Source organism: Suncus etruscus, chromosome 6 (genome assembly GCF_024139225.1).
Source record: "Suncus etruscus isolate mSunEtr1 chromosome 6, mSunEtr1.pri.cur, whole genome shotgun sequence".
Lineage (NCBI taxonomy): Eukaryota > Metazoa > Chordata > Mammalia > Eulipotyphla > Soricidae > Suncus > Suncus etruscus.
In genome coordinates, this window is record NC_064853.1 from 19,956,133 (window position 1) to 19,977,478 (window position 21,346).

The following is a 21,346-nucleotide window of genomic DNA, read 5'->3' on the forward strand; positions in this document are numbered from 1 at the left end:
AAGGAAGGAAGGAAGGAAGGAAGGAAGGAAGGAAGGAAGGAAGGAAGAAAAAACACTATCAGAGCTAAGCTCTGAAATCATTGGAATCACTTGAATTTGTACTATTAAACAAACAATATTTGTAAAAATCACCCCGTACTTGCAGTTACTCTGTTAGCTAAAAACATCTTCAGAAACGAGTAAACTTAGATATTATATAGTATTCTGTGTACTGTATTTGCATATCGAGGAGGGTCATATTTTTAAGATTTTCTTTAAACATTTTAAGTTTTCCCTATATTTATTTAAAATGTACTTTCTTCTCTTAACTAGGGCACTATGTAAACCAAAATACTTAAATAAGACCTCAGTACGTCCTGGCCTGAAGAACTGTGGGGATGTTAATTGTATTGGACGGATTCATACATACCTCGAGTTAATAGGAGCCATCAATTTTGGATGCGGTAAAAATGAAATTCAAGATATCTTTTACTTAACATTTTGTCTTTACAAGCACCCTTTAATTTGTTCATGGTTAGAATTCATATAGACTAAATACAGATGAATTCAGAAAGATGCTATAAGATGATAGGCTAGATGTATTGAGGTTTTGCTGTAAAAAAATTGTTGATTATGACTGATGGTACAATTTTAAAAGAAAGCAATTAGTTTAAGTAGTTGAAGTGATTTAAGAATGCATTTCTTGGGGCCAGAGAGATAGCATGGAGTTGGTGTTTGCCTTGCATGCAGAAGGACAGTGGTTTGAATCCTGGCATCCCATATGGTCCCCCGAGCCTGTCGGGCAATTTCTGAGCGTAGAGCCATGAGCAACCTCTGAGCCCTGCCGAGTGCAACCCAAACACCAAAAAAAAAAAAAAAAAAAAAAAGAATGCAGTTCTTGTGGCCAAAAAGATAGTATAGAGTAATCCTTTCCTTGTGCACTGGTGACCCAGAAATGATTCCTTAGCACAGAGATTGGAGTGATACCTAAGTACTATTTACTCCACATCTTACTCTCACCCCACCAAAAAAAAATGATTACAACAATTTATTATTCATTTGTTTTTGGGTTACATCTGGTGGCGCTCGGGGATTACTCCTGGCTCTGTGCTCAGAAATAGCTCCTGGCAGGCTTGGAGGACCATATGGGACGCCAGGAATAGAACCACAGTCTGTCCTGGATTGGCTGCATGCAAGACAAACGCCCTACCACTGCTATTTCTCTGGCCCCTATTACAACAATTTAATTTGAACTTAGTAACAAAAAGGCCAGCAAAATTTTTCTTGAAAAAAAGTCTTTAGTTCATGTTAGTTTTTCCTCAGATTTCAAGTCTGTGAATGGGTTTTTTTTTTTTTTTTTTTTTGGTTTTTGGTTTTTGGGTCACACCCGGCAGCGCTCAGGGGTTACTCCTGGCTCTATCCTCAGAAATTGCTCCTGGCAGGCTTGGGGGACCCTATGGGATGCCGGGATTTGAACCAATGACCTTCTGCCTGAAAGGCAAACACCTTACCTCCATGCTATCTCTCCAGCCCCGGATATACTTCTTAATTCTGACCTTTAATTAAATTAACAAGATGCAGATTTCTGAAGAAAGATAGTAGCTACAGGTACAAAGTGATAGTTTTAATCTTATACCCATGTTTTGAGAAGTATAGATTGTATATTCTTTGTCTTTGAAAAGACTGCTAACCAGTAAACTATCAGTGATGATAATTTGTAGATAACAGTAGAATTTAAATTTACAGTCAATCTTTTTTTTTTGGGGGGGGGGCACACCCGGCGTTGCTCAGGGGTTACTCCTGGCTGTCTGCTCAGAAATAGCTCCTGGCAGGCACGGGGGACCATATGGGACAGCGGGATTCGAACCAACCACCTTTGGTCCTGGATCGGCTGCTTGCAAGGCAAACGCCGCTATCTCTCCGGGCCCTACATTCAATCTTGATATCATTCTTTCATGTTTGTTTCTTTCAAGCTAACACGGTAACTTTGGGGACTAACTTTGCAGAAGTCAGGCTTTCTTTAGTGACTAAACTGAAAATGAAGTCATGTTTTGTATTAATCTTTCAAAGTTAGCAAAGGAGGCTTAATACTCATAGATACCATATTTTGTCAGTATTACCTTATAATTAATACCTGATTTATATGAGAATTACAAATTAGCATATCAATATAATTGGAGATATAATGGATTGAATAAGATTAATAGAAGTGCAAGTGTAGAAAATCTTTGCCTATTTAACAACCAATAAATTTGTTAAATCTAACAAATGACCAACAAATTTTTTACACCTTTAACAAATGATTTTCATAAAATAACTCTTGTTATTCCTGAATCCCAATAGAACAGGCCATATATAGTAGGCCACAGCCAGTCGATAAAACTCGCATCAGAGATAGAAAAGATGCAGTAGAGGCATACCAACTTGCCCAGCGCCTGCAGTCTGTGGTAAGCAAGCAGTTTTTCCTCTCCCTAAAGTGACCCCTCATTCGTTCCATCCTTGGTCAGCTAGGAATTGTGTCTCCTCTTCAATTGTATGACAAATGACTATTTAGTGGGAGAACATACTTTTCTCTTGTATTTCAGCTAGCCATTCACTATTCTCGTTAACCATTAAGTTTCATGTTATAAGTTTTATAAAATTAAAAGTATGTCCAAAATAATACCTAATGGTGTTAAAAGTACTCAGCTATGAATAAGTCACGGTGTCTCAATAAAGAAGGTAAATCCCTCAAAATCCTCTGCAAAATTTATGGAAACAATAAACACTTCATGCAAAACCCTAAAAGGAGGCAAACTGACAGCAGTGCTCAGGGCTTACTCCTGGCTCTGTGCTCAGGGATCACTCCTGTCTTTGCTTGGGCGACCATATGGGATGCTGGGAATTGAACTGGGATTGGCCACATTTAAGGCAAACATCTAAACCACTGCACTGGCTCTCTGTCCCTAGTTTTCTTTTTCTCCATTTGTGAGTTAACATCTGAGAGAGAGAAATATTTTGAAGACCTAAAAGTACTATCAAGAAAGTTATTTCCCATTAGTCACTTCATGGTAGGAAAATTAACACTTGCAAGAATATCTAAGAGATATGTTACTGAAAACTTGAAACAAATGAACTATATCTGGGCCCTGAATTCAGGCAGTTGTGACCTCAAACCACAATTCTCCATCTTCCCCAGAAATAAAAAGAATAAAAGGGGGCTGGAGAGATAGCACGGCTGTAGAGTGTTTGCCTTGAATGCAACTGACCCAGGACGGATGGTGGTTCGAATCCCGGCATCCCATATGGTCCCCCGAGCACCCCTAAGTGCTGTCAGGTGTGACCTAAAAACCAAAAAAAAAGAAAGAAGAGAAAGAGGAAAGAAAGGAAGGAGGGAGAGAGGGAGGAAGGAAGGAAGAGAGAAGGAAGGGAGGGAGGAAGGGTAGGAGGGAAAGGAATTCAAATAAATAGACTGGGTCAAAAGGAGAGTGCAGAGGGTAAGGCAATTAATTGCCTTGCATGTGGCCAACACAGATTTGATCTCATTTGGTCTTCTAAGCACCACCAGGAATAATCCCTGAGCCTTACCAATGTGGCCCAAAAACCCAAAAGAGAAAATTAAAATACAGAAAGTTATCACTGATTGATTGCTGAGCAAGTTGTTCGCTATCAAACATAAGTTAATAAAAGTCAGAAATTGCTATTGAGAGATTACAGTGTTTGAATGAAGAAACTAACATATTTAGAAAATTATCGCTTGGTTTATGTCGTAATGTGTCATAATTTCTCCAAATTAACCTTTTTACCCTTTGTTTTCTAATATTATAGCGCACAAGGAGACGGAGGGTCAGAGACCCATGGGGGAATTGGTGTGATGCAAAGGACTTAGAAGGACAAACTTTTGAGGTAATGCTGACCTTTTCAAATGATAGTTCTTTTTCTATGTGTTTTTATATCTTAATGCCACATATGTCATACTTATGTGAGTGTATATATCTCAGTTCTATGTTAATTTGTTGAGATATATCACCAGTGAAAAAGGAGAAAGGATTACAGGGTCAGTTGATGAGTTGGAGTCATTTTCTGACTATCCCTACATTTTAAACTAGCTCAAGAATATCTTCAGGGTGGCAGGAAATGATACACTCAATTCATTTCTATAAATGTTTCATTGAACATTTATAGAATGATATTCTGGTTTAATGGTTACAGTAATATTCTAAGCATTAGACATAATTGAATAGCAAGTATTGAAACATTTCTAATTAGACTTGAGTCCTAAAAAGTAACATAGGCAGTGCATGTTTGTGTTTTCTATATATGATTTTCTGTATATGATTTGTTCATGAACCACCAGTGCAGGTGATTGGAAAGAATATATGAATGTTTACTCACTGGCTGTTACTTTGAGCAAACATTTAATCTCACTGAATCTCAAGATTCTATTGTCAAAGTTTATATAGTACATTCCTCAAAGAACTACTGAACAAAGCCCAATAAAATTGATGAAATCTCCTTTCTCTTTGTTTCCTGCCCCCAGTCTCAAAGTTGGGTTCTCTCCTGGGTACAACAGTTAGTGGTGTAAAGTTTCTGCGTAGTGGAACTTGTATTTCTATTAGAAAAGATAAAGGTAGTGGTTCTAAAAGGTTAGTTTCCAGGAAATTAAAGGTCATCCCAAATGGGTTTCACTAAACAGAATGTGATCGATGAACAGGAGAATCTCAAGATGTAGAAAAGTTGAAGGCATTGTAGGCTGAGGATCTGCATGAACCAAGTTCAGACATGGGGAAGTATCAAATGTTTTCTGGAAAAGGTTTATAGTTTATGTGTGTTAGAGTTTAAGGTCGGTCATAGGAATTTACAAAAGGGTTTATTTTAAACTTTTATAAGACTTAAAATTAGTCAGATACAAGTATTTTACAAGACTCATTTAATCTTCACAGTATCAATATGGCATTATTTTTTATTATTGTTCCCATTTACAGGTGAAAAAACAAATACAGATAATTTTAGTAACTTCTCCAGGGTTGTCCAGCTAGTCAGCAGCAAAGCCAGGCATTTGCTCTCAGAATCTGTACTTTTTTATGTCTCGGGTTGTGAAAAAGCTCAATACACTTTGCATGCATGACATCTGATTTCAGTTCCTGGCATTGTGAGGAGGAAGGAGGGATGGATGGAGGGAGGGAAAAATAAGAGGAAGACCCAGATGATTTGCAGATTTTTCATTTTTAGTGATATCAGTAATTGCAGTAAACAAGTTATCAGAAGGAATAAACTAAATTCTTTGTGGTTGTTTTTTTATTTTGTTAATGGGAACACCTGGTAGTCTTCAGGGCTTATTCCTGGCTCTGCCCTCGGGGATCACTTCCAATAGGGTGTAGGGATTCATATAATGGTGTTGGTGATCTAACTTGGGTCAGCTGCATACTTCCCCCTCTGTACTATCTCTCTGGCCCTATATACTCTTATATATTACCCATCATTTCTCTTTAACAAGAAAGAGGAGCTGGAGAAATAGCGTGGAGGTATGGCATTTGCATTTGCCTTGCATGCAGAAGGATGGTGGTTCGAGTCCCGGCATCCCATATGGTCCCCCCAAGCCTGCCAGGAGTTATTTCTGAGCATAGAGCCAGGAGTAATCCCTGAGCGCTGCTGGGTGTGACCCCAAAACCAAAGAATAATAATAATAATAATAATAATAACAACAACAATGAGCCATCTATAACTGTCTTTTTCTCAGATGCCTATAAATAAGGTTTTAAAGGATAATTATCCCAGTGATTGATGGACTTTGATCATTTGATACTTTATGTTTTAGCATCTCTCTGCCGAGGAGTTGGCAAAAAGAAAAGAAGAGGAAAAATGCAAATCTGTTAAGTCTTCCAAAGTGCCAAAACCAGCGAAAAGGTAATAGCATTGTGTTATTTAAAAGTGAATTATTTTTAATTTATTGCTAGTGACTAGAAATTAAGGAAGGTGATTTAGCAATAATTGTTCATGCTCAGTAAAATATGTTACTAAAATTTTGAAATTATTTATTTCACTTACCCGTTTGGGAGACCTTGATCAAAATAATTTTTTTACTTTTTATTACTTTATTTAATTACAAAAGTTGTACATGATTGAGTTTCAGTCATAGAATGTACACCTTCACCAGTGCACATTTCCTACCACCGATGTTCCATTTTTTTTCTCCCTTCCCCTGTGCTTGCCTACTTCTCTCCCTCACCCCCACCCCATTTCCCTTTTTTTTTGTTTTTAGACACTGGTTAGTTTTACTGTATACAAGATCCATCTTATACTCAAATGTTGACTTATGACAAGTGGGCATTTCATTCCGTAACCTATGAAATACTGTTTCTTTTTGGATGGTAGTGTTAGCATGATCTTTTGGGAAAAGAATTTGTTTTATAATCTAAATTTTGGGTTGCTCCTGGCTTGGGGGACCATATGGGACGTCGGGAACACAGATCACACACGTGCCCACACACACAGACACTCGCTCTGTCTGTCTGTCTGTCTGTCTGTCTGTCTCTCTCTGCCTGTCTCTCTGTGTCTCTCTCTGTGTGTGTCTCTCTGTGTCTCTCTCTCTCCCCTCTCTCTCTCTCTCTCTCTCTCTCTCTCTCTCTCTCTCTCTCTCTCTCTCTCTCTCTCTCTCACCCTGGCATAGGTGCTCAGCAACCATTGGACCACTCTGAGCACTAAAGCGATGAATTACAAGTATCCTGCTGCATTCAAATCTTTCTAGGTGGAAGAGGAACTAAAAATGGAGCAGAGAGGAAAAAGACATGGAGGAAAGATAAAAAGAAAAATGAGCTGGTTATTCTAAAGTCTCCAAGCCACCCTCTGCATACATCAGCCACATAATCAAGTTTCAAGGACACTGGGGTGTACACACACACACACATACACACACACACACACACACACACACACACACAAGTTTCAAGGACACTGGGATACACACACACACACACACAATGCCTATTAACTGCAGTTAACTGCAGAAAGAGCCATTGTTTAGCTATCTGTCCCTGGGTAAATTGTTTAAAACTATTAAAGCATCAAGTCCTTTATAAAGTGTTGGCTATAATTTAAGCACTTTTGTGTGTTAACTCCTTTAGTCTTCTTGAAGAATTTGTTGCAATGGTTAATATTATCCTTCCCAATTTACAGAAAATAATCAGAGGAAAGAAAAATTAACCCTTACTTGTGTCAAAGTTGTGATTGATCTCAGGCATTAACACTCAAGAAATCATTTTCTTTTGGGGTTGGAGTGGGGAAGGATTTTCCATCCAGCTGTACTCAGGACTTCTGGGTCTGCACTCAGGGATCAGTTCTGGTGCTGCTCAGGGGACCATATATGATGCCAGGAATCTAATCCAGATTGACTGCATGCAGGCAAAAACCCTAATCACCATACTAATTCTTGCCCCCAAGAAGTCATACTTTTAATCTTTACATTGTATGTTCTCTAAAATCAAAATTTAATAAACTTGCCTTTTTAGTAAGTTTAATAAGTGATTAAAATGGCTAAGTATTATTAAACTTGAGACAGTTCTCAACTATACAATTTCACTGTCCCTAGCATTCCTCAGGGATCACTCCTGTCAGCTCAAGGGACCATATGGGATACCAGGGATGGAACCCAGATCAGTCTCATGCTAGGGAAACATCCTACCCACTGTGCTATCGGCTCCCCCATATTTTTTCACCTAAGCATGGAAGTGTAATTACAACCACTATCTTGCTTACATTCATATTAAAAATACTTAAATCTTGGATTTAGCTGTAAATCATGCCTATCAAAAATTAAACTTACACCAAAGAGATAGTATAGGAGCTCAGGTGCTTGCCTTGTATGCAACCAGTGCTCGGTCGAATCAGAGGCACTGTGTATGTTTCTCTGAGTACTGCTGACTGTGGGCCCCATCCAAAAAAATCATACTGATTTATCATAACTTAAATTTTCTGAGCCCAGTTTTTTTTAAGTAGTTAATGCCATTTTTTCTTAAGGCTTATATATCTATAATTTCCCCAATATTCAAATCTAATTCCTCTTGAAAAGAAGCCCAATAATTGCTTATTTCTATTCTCCAACAATTTTTCCATTTTCTGCAGCTTTTCAAAAAGTGTGGGCAAAAAGTTGTTTTATTTTTTGTCATGGAAGAAATGCAGACTTTATTTTGTTTTCTTGTCTGTCTTGGCTTTTGATTTACATTTACTTGCGTTAATTAAGCACTTCTAACTTGAATATCTTAGCTCACTCAACATTTTTTGAATGCCTGATATGCCTCAGGCACTGTTCTAGACTATTGGAAAATAGTCAGCAAAATAGACTTTCCTGAAGGTGACAGTCTTAGATAGAATAGGAACTAAATAATTCTGTTCCTTTTTCCTAGTGTTCACATGATCACTATCCTTGTTTGTTTTTACTACGAATATAATCTTTTAGAACCTAAAGGCTATCTGTTATGTTCTTTATCAATCAATGCTTTTAATCTTTATATTGTATGTTTTCTAAAATCAGAATTAAAGCTTAAGGCTCTTTCTCTCACCTTAATGCATCCTGCTTTTGTATCTTAGATGTACCTCTTCCTGTTCTTTTCCTTTATTTTACATTTAAAAATGCATTGTTGTAAAATTTTGTATATGTTTGTCTATTTGGCAGAACCATTTATCTATCAAGGCTTCAACTAATATTGTTGTGAGTCTTTTTACTGAACACACTGTTTGTTTCACTGACAGAAACATTTGAGAAAAACTTTCATCTTGAAATTTCTTCCCCTCTCTTGTCAGGAAATTGATCATATTTTCATGAAAGACACAGGACTGACTATTTAGGTTGTTCTTTCTCTGTGTGTTAATAAGTGACAATAGCCTATCATTCCCTTTTTAAAACTATCAAGTTCAAAAGAACAGTGCTGATTTCAAAAGTCGATATGAAAAAATTCCTAAGACATATTTCTAATTTAATATCTTCCGTATTTGTATACATTTTAGGCTTGATTGATACACAGTTTCAAACCCAAAAATGTGAAAATGTTCTTTTTCTAATCATGTCTTGATCATTTTAAAATGACTATTTTTTACTTTTTTTTTTTAGCTCATTTGACCCCTTCCTGCTGATACCCTGTAATTTTTTCAGTGAAGAAAAACAGGTACTATTTATTATTATCACTGAATAGCCAAAATAATGTTTTCCGTTTTGACATGAAATATTTCTTCTTTTTGATGTTTGTGAAACATAATATAGATAAAAGTTTGGAAAAAGATTGGTTCATGGATTTAGAGAAATTATTTGAATAAAAAATGACAGGGAAGTTGTTCATGTTAGAGTTTTAAATGATGGTTTCAAAGATAGTAAAATCTGGCTGGTAATGAAAATTGATATTATCTTAGTATGTTTGCTAATGGAGAAATGGTGTATGTTCCAGGTAAAGAAAAAATCACTTGTGCAGGGCCATGCTAATCTTCTCTGTATCGTGCCAGTGCCAAACGAGCACTGAGAAAACAAAATCTCTATTTTTATGCTCCTCCATTTTTTTTTTATATTTCAGGAGCCATTTCAGGTGAAAGTAGCTTCAGAAGCACTTTTAATAATGGATTTGGTAAGGATAATCTGTTGTGTTAACTTAGTTATTCTGATTTTTATTCTTGTGTATTTTTATTGCAGGCATAAGAAAGTATGGAAGACGTGTATTTTGGATCTTAACTATCCTCTTTTCCAAGGAATCTAAAATTAAGTCTTTTGTTTTGGAGAAAAGCCAAACAATTTGCATGTTTCCATATTTTAGAGAAAGTAAATTAATGTGAGTTTTTGCAGACTTTATCTTAATTAACCCTGTTTTCATTTGCAAATATCCTTTGTCTGCTACCTTCTAGATCTTTGCAACAAAACACAACTGTAATTTGGAGTTTTTTTATTTGCTGAAGCCTTCTAAAGTTGTGTGTTTGAGCAAGGTATTTTTTTAGGATATATCCAGAGTATTTTATAATCCCTTTCCTGAATAGAGTGAGCAATGGTAGCTCAATTTTTTTTTAAGTAAAAACATGGCATCTTGTATAATAATAATATCCAAGAAAAATAGAGATGAGGACCAAAAGGACCAGTCCATGATAGGACATTTCCCACAAATAGTAAGGGAGTAGAGTTAATACAGAGGAGGGACCACTGTGATTGAGTTGGAAATGATCACTCTGGATATACGGCGTTTGCCTTGCAAGCAGCCGATCCAGGACCAAAGGTGATTGGTTCGAATCCTAGTGTCCCACATGGTCCCCCGTGCCTGCCAGGAGCTATTTCTGAGCAGACAGCTAAGAGTCACCCCTGAGCACCGCCGGGTGTGGCCCAAAAACCAAAAAAAAAAAAAAAAAAGCCATAGGGCCAGGCAGGGGTGTAGGAGAGCTGTGGGGGAGGGCAGGAGGGAAATTGGGGACATCGGGGACATTGGTGATGGGAAATGTGCATTGGTGAAGGGTGCTGTACATTGTATGACTTAATGCAGTCATGCACAACTTTGTAGAATAAATACTTGTAATAACAACAAAGAAATATGGCATCTTGGAATCTGAATATTTGATTTCAAGTTCTTAGCTACCAGTGAAAATGGATTTAAAGTTCTTAAGTCTCTCTGCACTTAAACTCTATAGTTTCTAGTTCTTCCACTGTGCTACTTTATTTTAGGAAAGTGGAATTATACTTATAAATTACTGTCCAGTGATAACTTGTTTTACTTTGTGTTTTTTAATCTCATTTATATATGTTGGACTAAATATTTTTTATTGTTTTAAAGCATGCTCACGTTTCTATGGCAGAAGTAATTGGTCTATTAGGAGGAAGATACTCAGAAGTTAATAAAATAGTTGAAGTAAGTTTTCATTTTTCACAATTTTTACATTTTAGCCATATTAGACCTCCTTTATAGATTTCAGTACACATTATTAAAAGTTAGACTTTTAATTAAAAAGTTACCTATAGGGGCTAGAAAGGTGCCTTATATGTGTCTGATTCAGGTTCAATCGCTGACACCCCATATGGTCCGCCAGGCACTTCTAGGTAGATTCCTGAGTACAGAGCTAGGAGTAAGCCCTGAGCACTGCTGGGCATGGTCCCTACAAAAAAAAAAAATTTTGATAAATTTTAGAAAGTTACCCATGGGGGTAGAAAAATAGTATGTGGGTAAGACACTTGCCTTTCATGTAGCAAACCTGGTTCAATTCCCCACACTGCACGTGGGGTTCCCCTTTGTCCTGCCAAGAGTGATTCCTGAGAGCACAGAGCATAAGCCCTTGAACACTGCAGCATGCCCAAAATTCTAGTTAATAAAGTGCCTATAATGTGAATCAGGATATATAAATAAGAGGCACTTCTATTCTCCTAGAAGTGACATGGCATTGTACTATAAAGGAGAACAGTATCAGGCTGTGCTTCCTTATTGTTACTAAGCGGTTAGAAAACATTTGCTGGGGCCGGAGAGATAGCATGGAGGTAAGGCATTTACCTTTCATGCAGAAGGTCATCAGTTCGAATCCCGGCGTCCCATATGGTCCCCCGTGCATGCCAGGAGCAATTTCTGAGCACAGAGCCAGGAAAAACCCCTGAGAACTGCCGGGTGTGACCCAAAAACCACAAAAAAAAAAAGAAAACATTTGCTAACCTCTGTTAAAATTTGATATGGGGGGGGGGGGTCAAAAAACTTGATATGTACATTCTGTTGGAATTATCATAAATACAGTAATTGAAAGAATATGTATAGGTGTTATTTGAGTTGATCCATAAAATGAACAATTCCTAGGACATTTTTGAGAAGAAAAATGGATTCTGAATTCCTTGTATATTTGTTTTTAAATGAATAACAAATTAAATACAAATATCAATTATGATACAGTCAGATAAAAAGATAACATTGTGGGCCTAGAAAGATAGTATAATGGGTGAAGCACTTAACTTGCCCACAGCAGATCTGTGTTCTATCCCAGTTTACTAGAGGGTCCCCTCAGCCCTCTCAGGAGTTATACTTGGGCACAGAGCCAGACGTAAGCCAGATGCAGTCCTCAAAGGAAAACAAAAAGACTGTTGTAACTATATTTAAAAAAATGAAAGCATTAAAGTAAAAAATGAGCAGGCTGACAATGTAATCCTAAGTGGACTAATGTTTTTTAGGTCTGTGCAGCAGAACCGTGTAACAGTCTGAGCACAGGACTACAATGTGAGATGGATCCTGTCTCCCAAACTCAAGCCTCAGAGACCTTGGCTGTAAGAGGGTATAGTGTCATTGGATGGTATCATTCTCATCCTGCCTTTGATCCTAATCCTTCCTTACGAGATATTGACACTCAAGCTAAATACCAGGTGACTTTTTAGGCCTTAATACCTATCAGTTCTGTAAATGTGTGTTGTATAAATAGTTCATGTAGTCAGCCTCTTTCTGTTTTCTAAATATAAATTAATATATTTTTAGCATATCTAGAAAGTTCTGCATTTCTGTTATTTACATCTGGAATTTTGAAATAAGAATACGTCATGGGGCCGAAGAGATAGCATGGATGTAAGGCGTTTGCCCTTGCATGCAGAAAGTTGGTGATTCGAATCCCAGCATCCTATATGGTCCCCTGAGCCTGCCAGGGGCGATTTCTGAGCGTAGAGCCAGGAGTAATCCCTGACCAGTCCTGGGTATGACCCAAAAACCAAAAATAATAATAATAATAATAATACTTATTTAAACATATAGAAATTTAGTTATTTTGATTAATATAGACAGGATATCAAAGTAAGAATGATTACTCTCAGAGCCATTAGACATTGATGGTAGCAGTAGGACAGGGACTGTGTATGCATGAAATACCATAGAAACATAGGTCAGATTTTCTTTGAGAAATAAAGACAAAATCATGTTTTATTCTGTAATGTTACATTTTATATAGTTTTGCTATTTGTGCTGTTTATAAATTATTATCATATTAGTAAAGATAACTGAAGATAGTTAATATAATTAGTAAATACTTCCATGGCTAATACATGTTTTATAGACTTGATAATATTTTCAAGAATCATTTTAGATTGGATTTAATACATTTTAGCCTATAAAATTTAGAATGTGGAATGAACAAACATGATGTTTAATTGCTGTTTAAATATGAAGTTTTAGGGATTTTATTTGTTTTTATTTGGGGGCAGTTCTTTCTAGTGCAGTGCTTGGGAATTGATCTTAATGGTTCTTGGGAGACCAGGGTAGTACCAAGAATCAGAGCTGGGCCTCATGCATCAAAGCATGTATTTCAGATCATGGTGCTATTTCTCTGGTCCATGAATAGGAAGTTTTCAGTACATTATTTTCTTCTGTTACCTCCATTAGATTTTATGTGAGTTAGATGAAGGCTTTTAAATTTATATGTTGAGACTAATTTTATTTTTCTTTTGATTGTAGAGTTATTTTTCCAGAGGTGGTGCAAAGTTCATTGGAATGATTATTAGTCCTTATAATCGAAACAATCCTTTACCTTATTCCCAAATTACCTGCCTGGTTATAAGCGATGAAATTAGCCCTGATGGCTCTTATCGTAAGTTTTCAACAAAAACTGCTTCACCCCTATTTGTACTTGCATTTCTTTGAACCCTATAAATTCAAGTTAGCACTGCACAAAATATTTGATAAAATAGCTAGTGCTCCCAGCTAGGAAATGACTGTTTGCTCACCACATACTGTAGCTGTCTTTCATGATACTATTCTGGTTATAGCTCCTTACTATGTGAGCCTGATCACCAGGCAAAAAGATTACAGTGTGGAAGGAAATAGGATGTGAGAGGAGAGAAAGAGGAGAGACTGGAGACATTGCAATATTCAAAATCTCTGCTCTTGTAAAAATATTTGCTAGATGCAGGTAGACTTTCTCTGTGATGGCATTCAGATGCATTTTTATAAAAGGAAAAAATGTCTGTCATAACCTTGAGACTTCAGAACCCCCCAATATCTATCAAATTAGACTTAAGTCCCTAACTCCTGCTTTATCTCTTAGCCTCTATTCTATTTTAAGAACAAAGTTGGTCTACCCTGTCTTATGATGTTTTGGGTTCTAAAGGTCCAGTCAGCACTGGGTTGATCATTAGTTTTATTGGTCAGTAGTTGTATTAACTTTGCTTCTAATATAGTGCACGTTTTGTTGTTTTGTTACTTACCCATACACAGCAGTGCTCAGGTGTCACTCCTTGCACTGTGCTCAGAAATCACTCCTGGCAGGCTCAGGGTACCTTATGGGATGCCAGGGATTGAACCCACATTGACCGTGTGCAAGACAAACACCATATCCACTGTGCTATATCACTCAAGCCCTGCATAGGGATCTTAAAGAATCTCTGAGGAGTTTCCAAGAGGCTCATCCTTTTGTAATTGTTTGCCTTCTTTCTGTGTATGGTGTCTAACAGTGGACTGTTGAGTAACATCTTTCCTAAGCATGATGGCTCTGATTCTTGCTATTAGTTCAGAATTAATCATACTCTGTCTGGTCCTAGATCAGCACCAGTATGGAATGAGTGTGAACTGTGTAGTCAAGGCATGCCTGTTAAAGTTTAACAACCAAGCTCTGCAGCCAGTGAGATTATACAGGGGTTAAAGTGCTTACCTTGCATGCAACTGACCAATTTGATGCTTAGCTCTGCTTATGAAGCCCTGAGCACAGAGCTAGTTACTGAGTAGTGCCAGGTATAACTACCACCACCACCACCACAATGACATTGGATTAAATTAAGAATAAGCAAATTCCAAGTTCTTCTACTGTACTAGCTGAAATAGGGTTTTTAGTCTTACCTGTTAAATAAGAAAATGCTGCCTACTTTGTAGCATTGTTGTAAGCCTAATAACCTGTGGTTTGAAAAAAACGGACTCAATTATGGTATCCCTGCTTATTCCCAGTGGAAGCTGGTGGTTCTGGTGTATCATTATTAATATTTTACCCCCACCTCCCTTTCACTTGGAAAGTCTTTGGGTTCTGGTGATAAATTATGTGATTATGCTGCTTCTTGTAGTTTCTTACATAGAATTGTCATGCAAATGGCACTTTTACTTTTCTTTATGATTATTAATTGCTTGCTATTAGTATGCATGGTATAGACCAAGTTCAGTCCAAACAATAAATATTAATGAACGCCCACTATGTTTAAAGAGTGGTCTATCATGCTGTGGTTATAAAAAACATGGAAAGGAATTGTAATTAATTACAAGGAGGTTAGAGGTTTAAGAAGTTGTTGATGGAAATTTGTTTCACTCTGATTTTTCTAGGTTTACCTTACAAGTTTGAAGTACAACAGATGTTAGAAGAGCCTCGGTGGGGATTGGTATTTGAAAAGACAAGATGGATAATAGAAAAATACAGGCTCTCCCACAGGTATGTAACATGCTTTGAGGGGGTTGCACATCTGCGGCATTTCTCATTAAATTATTTCAGAGAAAACCCAAGTTAAATATAAAATCGTGATGTATGGCATCAGTGATCATTTACTACAAAATTGATGACGAGTTTATAGTATTTGTCTCATTGTTTTGTTTTCATATTTCTTTCTGTAGCAGTGTCCCCATGGATAAAATCTTTCACCGTGATTCTGACCTGACTTGTTTGCAGAAAGTAAGCCCCCTTCATTTTAATTGGTTCTATTGTTCACAGATTCTAAAGCTATTCATCTTGATGTGTTTTCCCATGATGCCTAATGCTTTGTGGATACATTTTCTGTGTGCTTTCTTTATTGCTTTTTCCTTTCTAAAATTAATTTCTGAGAGATAATTAGTAATGTGTTTTGTTATCCACAGTTGCATATAGAAATAATACTATTTTAGAATCAACTTGTCAGTGTGGGCTGATAAATTTCTTCAAAGATTATTCTTCTACACAGTGGAGAACATTTTTCTCATTTTATTAAATTCAGAATCATCATGTTTCGATTTTAGCTTAAACAATGTATTATTTTTAAGAATGGTAATATAAATCTGGCAATTACATGTAAATGGTCGTTTTATTTAACTTTCTAGTAGAAAGCAACAATGCCGAGTGCTTTTATTTCACTCAGTTGTGTTTACTGTACTGCATATGTTTGCTTTAGCTTGACTATACATTAGCAACATAGTTTTCTTTTCCTATAGCAATTTGAGAATAGAGAATTTAAACATGCAGTTGTGGTGTTTTTTTTTTTTTTTTTAACATTTCGGGGCTTTTTCTAATCACTTCCTTTATGTGCTGTTGAAATATATTATCCCTGAAATAGACTCTAGAATCTTCATTTTGAAAAGGTAGAGCCTGCGTGTATTGGTAGATAGATTTTTATCTCACAGGATTATTTTGTTTTGTAGATACAACTTTAAAAAAGTAAAAACGTTAAATATGTTTAAGTTCAATCTCCTTATATAAAATCACAAAGAACCTAATCTAAGCATTCCTCAGTGCTGAGTTCCTCAGTTCCAGCTATAGTATTATTAAACACAGGTTTATCACCTCGTCACCTTTAAAGAGAATATTTTATTCTGAACATTAGAAAGTGATAACATGATTTTTATGCTGTTTTTCATTATGAAACTTTTTTTTTGAAACCAGCTTTTGGAGTGTCTGAGGAAAACTCTGAGCACAGTGACCAACTGCTTCATTGCTGAAGAATTCTTGACTCAAATAGAAAGTTTGTTCATTTCCAATTATAAAAGCAAGCAAGAGAATGGAGAGGTTGAAGAGGATGGTCCTTTGGGCCCAAAGGAATCATTAATGTAATTAGTATGAAGAAACATTTTAATTTAGATGCCATAAATTCTGCTTTCAAAGTTCAAACCTTAAAATGACTGTAATGTAGTTAACAGTGACATAGCATTACTGTTCTGTGATTTACAGAACCCCAGTTTTGTCCCTCAAATCATGTAAAAAAGAAAGCGATTTGTACTTGTTTTTCTAGTAATTCCCCAAATGTTGTATGTATAGCCCGGGTGGCCCCAAGTGTAGCCCTCCTGCAGCAGATAAGCCATGCAGTGAACTTGGAAAGGGCAGCTGCTCTGCAAGTAGATCCAAACAGATGTGGACCATGTAGCTGTAATTCTTATTGCCCCTCAATTTGTCTCATTTTTGTTGTCTTGTTTCTTCCTAGGAGAGTACACATTGTTTCTACCTGCTTTGTTGAGATCTGTTTATGGTACAAATGCTATGTGGGCTGGTAGTCACTGAGACAGTTAACAGGGTTGAGGACTACAACTTATGTGGAAAGCCAGGCAAAGCAAGAGGAGAAAGTCTTAAAACTAGAGGAGAAACCCCACAACAGAATGAAATGACTGATCTATCAATTGTGAATATTTGTTTCCATTTTATTTTTTAATAACACTTAACTATAAGGAAGGCCATTTTCTTCCCTTATATGTAATGTAGTTGAACCTGGTCCGATCCCTGACATCACAGATGGTTTCCTGGCAATGAATGATCCCTGACCGAAGAACCAGGATTAAGTCCTGACCCCCAATGGTTGTGCCTACCCAAAAAAGATAGGCCATTTTCTTAGCTATCTGTAGTATTTTGTATTGATGTTAGTACATAAACTAACTAGCTTCATTTAGTCAACTTAGGTTATGCTAAAACCTCATATAAATGAAAAGTATTTAATCATTACCTCTATACTATATCCCCCCACTACCTATAATCAGATGGAAAGCAAGTTTTATTGAAGCTTGAATAAATTAAGTACTTAATTTCAAAAAGAAATGTCTCAGGGCATCTAAATTCCGTGCTTGCTGAATCTAGAAGATGACAGCAGATGCTGTATGTAAAGATCCAGCGAGTTAGTAACAGGCTTTTCGATCCCAGGGCAAAGATAGGTCACATGGTACTTGCCTTACTTGGCGGTGGACCCTGGTTTGATCCCCAATATCACCAGGAGTGACCCCTGAACACAGAGCTCGAAGTAGGACAAGAGCACCACCAGGTATCCACCCCCCCCCGCCCCAAACAAAAGAAGCAAGCAGAGAAAAAAAGATGATCCTTATATTTTTATACAAACCTTTTAAATATTAAAAAAGAAAAAATGTTTTTGGGCAGCCACATCCTCTGTAACTCAGTCTTTGCCAAGCTTGGTGCTCAGGACTCACTCCCAACAATCCTCAGGGAACTATGGAATGTGAGAGATAGAACTTTGCGCTCCCACATGCAAAATATTCAGAAACACCTTACTTTCTGGACCTGGACCTGGACCTCACCAAAATAGGTCATTATCTTCCAAGTCTGCCCTAGGGAATTTTAGCCACTTAAGTATTTTGTTTGCTTCATGGATCGAGACATTAAAAGTTTTTGCATCTTCTTCAGTAATATTCAGCGTTAATTTATATTTCAGTATTGTTTCAATTTAACATGCTGCCTGATTTTACTGGATTTCTATTTTAGCTGATTTCTATTAAACAGAGAATTGATTGGTATCTAGACTCCCAAAATAGTCTTAGTAATGATAGTGTTTTGGGTTTGGAGATTTTTGTGTTTGTGTGTAGGTGAAGTGTTGTTTGTGCCACACCCAACAGTGTCAGGTTGTTCCTGCTCTTTGCAGGGATCTCTCCTGGCAGTGCTTGGGGGACCATAGGTGATGCCAGGGATCAACCTGAGTCAGACACATGCAAGACAAGTGCCTTAACCTCTGTACTATCTTTCTGGCCCTACTAATCAATTTGTTACATCTAAATTGAATATTAATTCTCTGTGTGTGTGTATGTGTTCTTTCTGGTTTTATTCAAAGTCCATGAAAGAGTTAGATCTATTGGAATGCGTAACAAATCAGTTTTAGGTGATCTGAATTGTTTCCTAACTTTATGATTGGGGTGGGGGGGCATATTTTATCATCAGCAGGTCTACATTCTTTGATTTGAGTTTTGGTTTTGGGTCCCACCTGGCAGTCTTTAGGGCTTGTTCCTGGCTCTGTGCTCAGAGATCGCTGTTTTATTTTTTATTATTGTTATTATTAATTGCTTTATTTAAGCACCCTGGTTACAAAATTGTTCATATTTGGGTTTCAATCATACAATGTACACCATCCTTCACCAGCTACCGATTTGTCTCCTGTTTCCCTCCCACCCCACCTGTATTCAGGGCAGACAATTTGCTTCTCTCTCACACTCTCCCTCTCTCTCCCCTTTTCCCCTCCTCTTTCATTTTTGACACTGTGGTTTGCACTATTGTTAATGGAGAGTTACCTTGCATGTCACACTCTCCCCTTTCAGTATTGTCCAGAGTGATCAGTTTCAGCTATCATTGTCCTAGTAGACCCTTCTCTACTTAGCTACACTCACCTGCTATTTGTGGCGAGCTCTCTACCCTGGGTTGGACCTCCTTCCTGACCCTTGTCTCAGATCACTCTTAGTGTTACCTCTTGGGAACTATTTGAGTGCCAAGGCTCAAACCCAGGATGGCCACATGCAAGTCCAGTGCCGTACCTGCCGTACTATTGTTTTGACCACCCCCCTTTTTTTGAAGGGGGTGGAGGGATCTAAATTCCTATATAAGTCTAAATAATCTCCCCAGTCTAAAATCTTTTGGTTCTTTCTAATTGGATCGTTCACACCAAAAAAAGTTAATATTTTGAAACAATTTCTCAGCTTAACACATTTTTATAAAAAGATTTTCTTGGACCCTTTGCGAATTTAAGATAAGGGAACATCATTTATAAGAGCACTTTGGGGATGAGAGTGGAAGGTGGAGCAGGGTTGGTAAAAGCTGAGGCCAAGGTCCCGGAGAGATAGCACAGCAGCGTTTGCCTTGCAAGCGCCGATCCAGGACCAAAGGTGATTGGTTCGAATCCCGGTGTCCCATATGGTCCCCCGTGCCTGCCAGGAGCTATTTCTGAGCAGACAGCCAGGAGTAAGCCCTGAGCACTGCCGGGTGTGGCCCAAAAACAAAACAAAACAAAAAGCTGAGGTCAAAACTTAGGACACCTGAATTCTTTTGCTGCATGGCAGTAATGAAGTCCTGTAACTTGTTTTGGTCACAGATTCTTCACCTGTAGCTTGTCATTTAAGGCTCAGGGTTTCACAGCACAATGTTTCCTTTCATGTGCAGACTCGTAATTCTCTAGAAGACATTCATTGAGTCATTACTTTGTGCTCTTTTGATGTATTTTCCTCATTGTACCACTTGAAAGTAATGTGTTTGTTCTTTTGATTGACCGTTTTCCTGTGATATCAAATTGCAGGAATAAAAAGTAGTAGGGACTATTATTCAAAGTTCTGCTCTCCTACCTAGGTTTTTGGGATTCTAGTGGTTAAGAGCATTTATTTTTTTTTTGGTTTTTGGGTCACACCTGGTGATGCTCAGGGGGGTTACTCCTGGCTATATGCTCAGAAATCTCTCCTGGCTTGGGGGACCATATGAGACACCAGGGTATCCAACCGTGGTCAGTCCTGGGCTAGTGTGGCCATTGTACTTCCTACTCTTTTGCATCAAGCTTCCTATTATTGCCCAATCCTCCTGGCCCTCATCTCTATTGTGTGTCTTTTTATATACATATCCTCCAAATGACTGCAATCATTCTATGTCCTCTCCTCCCTCTTTTTTTTTTTTTTTTTTTTTGAATATGAGCTCGGCTTTATTTTGTTTCCAAAACTGAAGGCCACATCAAACATGGGGTTAGAGTGAATCAGTGACTGCACAGCTGAACCTCCCAGGAGACTTCAGTGCCATATGAGGTAATTCTGGGGAGAGGCGGCTAAAACCCCCGTGTCCGCAGGGGACCTGCCATTCATAGGCAGGAGGTATTAAGTGCTGCATGGTTTGCATCACTCGGGTCAGCTGGTAGACCAGGGTGGAGGCAGAGACTTGAAGGGAGTCAGAGTCAACACAATGCATTCGCATGAGCAGGGCACTGCCCGAAGGGGGCCTGCCATGGGCAGGAGGTATTAAGTGCTGCATAGTTTACTTCACTAGGGTCAGCTGGTAGACCAGTGTGGTGGTGGAGATTTGCAGGAAGTTAGCATCAATACAGTGCATTCACATGAGTAGGTCACTGCCAGAGATTGAAAAGTCCAAGTGTACAGGATCACAGTGGGTCTGAGCGTTCAATCCCAAGTAGTGGTTTGCCAGCCAAGAATCCAGGTAGGGCAAGAACGGAAGGCCCACTAATAATCCCAGAAATGGTGGGGCCTCTTTTGAGCTGACAAGACCTTCTGTGCCTGTGGCACGTTGACCTCGATGACGGGGAGGCTTCCACGCGGGCGCTGGGTGACTCTGCTTTCTTGGCCTATGGTGCCTTCGGCCTCTCCTGAGCTGATGAGATTTGCTGGGCCTGTGGCATGTTGACCTTGATGACGGGGAGGTTTCCATGCTGTCACTGGGTGACTTCTGCTTTCTTGAAAAGTCCAAGTGCACAGGATCATGGTGGGTCTGAGCGATCAAT

General features: G+C 38.0%; 1 protein-coding gene and 1 non-coding gene across 2 annotated transcripts in view; one reads left to right on the forward strand and one right to left on the reverse strand.

The window, feature by feature from the left end:
• Positions 1 to 16,900, forward strand: part of MYSM1 (Myb like, SWIRM and MPN domains 1) — a 36,168-nt gene extending 19,268 nt beyond the window's left edge. The window contains exons 9-20 of the mRNA XM_049775463.1: positions 313 to 443; positions 2,323 to 2,426; positions 3,787 to 3,864; positions 5,777 to 5,865; positions 9,065 to 9,119; positions 9,519 to 9,569; positions 10,755 to 10,829; positions 12,125 to 12,313; positions 13,389 to 13,521; positions 15,237 to 15,342; positions 15,522 to 15,579; positions 16,540 to 16,900. Coding sequence (XP_049631420.1) covers positions 313 to 443; positions 2,323 to 2,426; positions 3,787 to 3,864; positions 5,777 to 5,865; positions 9,065 to 9,119; positions 9,519 to 9,569; positions 10,755 to 10,829; positions 12,125 to 12,313; positions 13,389 to 13,521; positions 15,237 to 15,342; positions 15,522 to 15,579; positions 16,540 to 16,707 — 1,237 coding nt within the window. The 3' untranslated portion in view covers positions 16,708 to 16,900. The remainder of the gene's footprint in view (positions 1 to 312; positions 444 to 2,322; positions 2,427 to 3,786; positions 3,865 to 5,776; positions 5,866 to 9,064; positions 9,120 to 9,518; positions 9,570 to 10,754; positions 10,830 to 12,124; positions 12,314 to 13,388; positions 13,522 to 15,236; positions 15,343 to 15,521; positions 15,580 to 16,539) is intronic.
• On the reverse strand, positions 9,376 to 9,477 carry LOC126012427 (U6 spliceosomal RNA). The gene has a single exon (XR_007496902.1). It is a non-coding gene; the product is annotated as a U6 spliceosomal RNA (small nuclear RNA).
• Positions 16,901 to 21,346: the final 4,446 nt, after the last annotated feature.